At 42.6% G+C, this 4,834-nt stretch overlaps 1 protein-coding gene across 1 annotated transcript; it reads right to left on the bottom strand.

Moving 5' to 3' along the window:
- Positions 1 to 571: 571 nt before the first annotated feature.
- Positions 572 to 3,930, bottom strand: LOC107915424 (uncharacterized). The gene is made up of 5 exons (XM_016844584.1): positions 3,129 to 3,930; positions 1,797 to 2,080; positions 1,368 to 1,418; positions 1,007 to 1,087; positions 572 to 877 (listed from the first exon to the last, which is right to left on the bottom strand). The coding sequence occupies exons 1-5, from the start codon at positions 3,928 to 3,930 to the stop codon at positions 572 to 574; spliced, it is 1,524 nt and encodes a 507-aa protein (XP_016700073.1).
- Between the last annotated feature and the right edge of the window lie 904 nt (positions 3,931 to 4,834).

The following is a 4,834-nucleotide window of genomic DNA, read 5'->3' as shown; positions in this document are numbered from 1 at the left end:
GTAGAGGTCGTTGACGTATTCGTTGTGGCTTGGAATTGACATAAAATCAGTAGCATCCTTTCAATGTTCTCAGTAAAGAAGTTATATTTTTAACCCTATTTCAACTCAAATTTTTCCTCGTACATGGATCATTGGCTGTAGATCACTGTAATATTTTCTTCTGTTACGCCATGGGGTAAACCAACAGTCCTAAAATGTAGTGTGGCGATGGTGCAACGGTGGGGTGGTTAATTAATGGTTGTGGAAGGTGAAATAGAAGTGGAGAAAAAGAAGCGCAGTGGTGGCTCAAAAAAGAAGAAAATGGAAGGGAAAGGAGGAGCAATGGAGGAACTGGTCAAGAGAGAAGGAGGAAGCACCAAAATGAGAGAAAATGAGAGTGGTAGCCTCTTTTGGTGGGATGGACAAGCTTAGTAAAAGGGAGAAATGAAAGTCTTTGGGGAAAAAGGCATGAAAGGTGGATCATGGGAAACATGTGGAGTGAAAAAGGGGGCTAAGAGAGGAAGGTTGATGTAACACTCTTAACCTGTTTTCCTCAAAACATACAAAAATTAAAAACTAGAATTTTGGGGCGTTACAACTCCACCCCCTTAACTAGAGTAATAGACTTCTTCCTTAATACCTTAACCTCGCGGTCCAAAATTTGTCCTAGTTCTTCCTCGAAAGTCAGATCTGACCTAACTTCGATCTTCGCAACTGACATAATGTGAGTAGGATCAGAGTGATACCGTCTTAGCATGGAGACATGGAATACATCTTGAATCTGATCCAACTCTAGAGGCAACTTAAGCTGATATGCAACCGGTCCTACACGCTTCAATATACGGTAAGGCCCAATGAATCTAGGGCTGAGCTTACCCTTCCGTCCAAACCTCAGTATCTTCTTCCAAGGAAAAACCTTAAGGAACACATAATCCCCCACAGAATACTCAATCCTCCGATGTTTAAGATCTGCATAAGACTTTTGCCTATCAGATGCTTCCTTCAACAGGTCTCAAATCAATTTTACCTTCTCTTCGGTATCGAAACCAACTCTGGCCCCAGAACTTGCTACTCGCCAAGCTATGTCCAACAAGTAAGAGTACGACACCTACGACCACATAATGCCTCATACGATGCCATTTGAATACTGGACTGATAGCTATTATTATACGCAAACTCTGCTAACGGCAAATAATCTTCCCAGTTGCCTTGATAGTCCACTACACAGCACCTCAACATATCTTCAGTATTTGAATCACCCTCTCAGATTGACCATCTGTCTGGGGATGAAACGCGGTACTAAAGTCCAATCTTTTTCCCAAGGCCTCATGTAACTTCTTCCAAAATCGAGACATAAAATGAGGATCTCTATCTGATATAATGGAAACCGGTAACCCATGCAGTCTTACAATCTCGGCCATATACAGCTTAGCCAGCTTCTACAATGAGTTATCAGTATAGACTAGTATGAAATGAGTAGATTTAATCATTCAATCAACAATGACCCATACCGAATCCTTTTTGGTAGCCGTTAAGGGTAGCCCACTCCCAAAATCCATGGTTACTCTCTCCCACTTCCAAAGTGGAATCTTAACTGGCTGCAGTAACCCCGAAGGTAACTGATGTTCAGCCTTCACTTGCTGACAAGTTAAGCATTTACCCACAAAATCAGTTACTTCACATTTCAGTCCAAGCCACCAGTACAACTCATGAAGATCTCGATACATCTTATTCCTTCCTGGATGCATAGCATAAGGACTACTATACGCCTCTCGCAGTATAGACTGCCTCAAATCATCATCTCTCGGAACACAGACTCTTCCACGGAAACACAGTACTCCTTCATTATTCAACCCAAAATCTGAAGTTTTCCCATTCTCAAGCTGTCGAAAACGAGAAACCAATGACTCATCCATCAATTGTTTACCCTTAATCTGTTCAGTCCATGTGTGTCTAACTTGCAACTCAGCCAACAAGCTACCATCATCATACAAACTAAGACGAGCTAACATTGCTCTCAGATCAGATATAGCCCTAAGACTTAATACTTCAGCTACCTCTTTAGCCTTACCAAGGTGATTCTCAATCGAGTAGTCATAATCTTTAAGTAGGTCAATCCATTTTCACTGCCTAAGATTCAACTCCTTCTGGGTGAGGAGATACCTAAAACTCTTATGATCTGTGTAGATAGTACACTTTTCACCATAGAGATAATGCCTCTAAATTTTTAAAGCGAAAACCATCGTAGCTAATTCCAAATCATGAGTTGGGTAATTTGCCTCGTGAGGCTTAAGCTGTCGAGACGCATAAGCGACCACCTTAGCCTCCTGCATCAGCACACAACCCAAACCAACATGTGATGCATCACTATAGACATTGAATTCCTTCCCAGACTCTGGTTGTATTAAAACAGGGGCCTCAATCAAAATTTCCTTCAGTTTCTCAAAACTTTCTTGCTGCTTGCCAGTCATATTAAATGGTACCCCTTTACCTAACAACTTAGTCAGAGGTGCAGAAATTAAGGAAAACCCTTGAACAAAGCATCTGTAATAACCTGCCAAACCCAGAAAACTTCGAATCTCAGATACGGTCTTAGGTGGTTTCCAATCTAGTATAGTTTTAATTTTTTGAGGATCAACCCTAATCCAAAAAAGTCACTTCTCGTAGCCAGAACTCACACTTGCTGAACTTAGCATACAGTTGCTTATCCCTTAATATTTGCAGAACAATTCAGAGATGTGCATCATGCTCATCCTCAGTTTTTGAATACACCAAGATATCGTCTATGAAAACTACCACGAACCGATCCAAGTAGGGTTGGAATACTCAGTTCATTAGGTCTATGAAGGTAGCTGGTGCCTTTGTCAGCCCAAACAGCATCACTAGTAACTCGTAATGACCATAACGAGTCCTAAACGCAGTCTTATATACATCAGTTTCCTTAACTCTTAACTGATGGTACCCAGAACGAAGATCTATCTTGGAGAAAATTAAAGCTTCTTGCAACTGATCAAATAAATCATCTATCCTTGGCAAGGGATACTTATTCTTAATAGTCAGTTTATTCAGTTGTCGATAGTCGATACACATGCGCATAGTCCCATCCTTTTTCTTTACGAACAACCCTGGTGCTCCCCACAGAGACACACTAGGTCGAATAAACCCTCGATCCAACAGCTCTTGGATTTGAGCATTTAATTCCACCAACTCTTTCGATGCCATCCTATAAGGGGCGATAGACACTGGAACCTTTCCTAACAGAAGCTCAATTCCATATTCAACTTCGCGATTCGAAGGAAACCCAGGGATATCATCAGGAAAAACATCAGAAAACTCCTTAACAGTTCTAACATCTTGAACAGAAGGACCCTTAGCTTCAGATAAATTAATAGAAGCTAAAAATGCCTCACAACCTTTGCGAACTAGTTTTTCGGCCCTTAAAGCAGATATCACAATAGATAGGAAGTCCCTTCGCTCCCCAATCATAGCCAACTCCTCATCCCTAATAGACTTTAACACCAAACGCTTAGGAGCACAATCCAACTTAGCATGGTGTTTAACCAACCAATCCATCCCCAAGATTAGATCGAACTCACCAAACGGTAGCTCCATCAAATCTGCTAGAACAATAACCCCTTGAATCTCTAGCGGCACATCTCTGAAAAACTTGTCTCCTTTTACCGATTGTCCTATTGGACTTAATACAGTCATCTCATTAACATAACTCTCACACTTGATACCCAAAATGCAAAACACAGTGCATGCAATGCATGAATGTGTAGACCCAATATCAATCAAAGTAGTGTAGGGTACATTATGAAATAAGAATGCACCAGTTATGACGTTAGGAGCATCACCATCCTCTCGGGGACGGGCAGTATACACCAGAGCTGGCTGTCTCGTTACAGTGTTACCAGTACCTCTGCCTGGGGCTTCACGACCTTGTCCCATACTGTTTCCACCTCTGACCAGCCGACAGTCTCTCGGTGGCTGCTAACCACCTCTCACTGGCTGAACATGAGCTTGCATCTGAACCAGCCTCTGAAGAAAATCCCTAATTCGATGATCCATAGACCCACACCACATCTAAAACACGCCCCAGTCCTCTTCCAACACTCACCCTAATGAGATCTCCCACAATCAGCACAAGGTCACGGCCTAGCAATAGCTACAGAAACTCCAGTCCGAACCGGCCCATCAGACCTAGCCTTCTTAACAAACCTCCCAGAAGAACTTAAGGGACCAAAATCCATCTTATTCCTGCCCCTATCTTTTTCACGATTCCGACGCTCCGAGTGCTTCACTTCTTCTGCAATCTTTACCTTTTCTACAAGAGTAGCAAAATCTCACTCCCTCTGTGGACCTATCAATACCCTTAATTCGTCTCGAAGACCATCCTCAAAACGTACACAACGTTCATACTCGATTGCTACTATCCCTCGGGCATACTGGTTCAACTACAAGAATTCTGCCTCATATTCTACCACTATTTTATTCCCTTGGGTCAGGCTCAAAAATTCCTTTCAACGGGCGTCCACATAACATGCGCCCACGTACTTTCCTTGAAATGCCGTCTTAAAGATATCCTATGTCACCCGATCAGCCTGTGTACCCTCTCTCATGGTAAGCCACCATTGGTAGGCCTCATCTCGTAGTAAAGGCACTGCCCCCTTTATTTGCTCCACAGTACAGTCAAGGTCGTCCATTATTTGTTCCGTCGCCTCTAAACAGTACTCCGCCATATTCAAAGTTGTACTAGAAGTACCCCTGAAAATTTCCACGCCATTAGACCGGAGTCATTCTGAATTGAACCTCAGCCCACTGTTCCAGTACTAGCTCGAGCAACCCTCTCTAG

Source organism: Gossypium hirsutum, chromosome D10 (genome assembly GCF_007990345.1).
Source record: "Gossypium hirsutum isolate 1008001.06 chromosome D10, Gossypium_hirsutum_v2.1, whole genome shotgun sequence".
Lineage (NCBI taxonomy): Eukaryota > Viridiplantae > Streptophyta > Magnoliopsida > Malvales > Malvaceae > Gossypium > Gossypium hirsutum.
Note: the sequence above shows the minus strand (reverse complement) of the source record. Positions and strands in the feature narration are given on the sequence as shown.

Coding starts and splice junctions, on each gene's coding strand:
- LOC107915424 (XM_016844584.1), bottom strand. CDS start 3,930: ATGGGACAAGGTCGTGAAGCCCCAGGCAGAGGTACTGGTAACACTGTA. Junction 1,419..1,796: donor TACTGTGTTTCCGTGGAAGA/GTCTGTGTTCCG, acceptor AACTCATTGTAG/AAGCTGGCTAAGCTGTATAT. Junction 1,088..1,367: donor TAAGACTGCATGGGTTACCG/GTTTCCATTATA, acceptor ATGTGGTCGTAG/GTGTCGTACTCTTACTTGTT.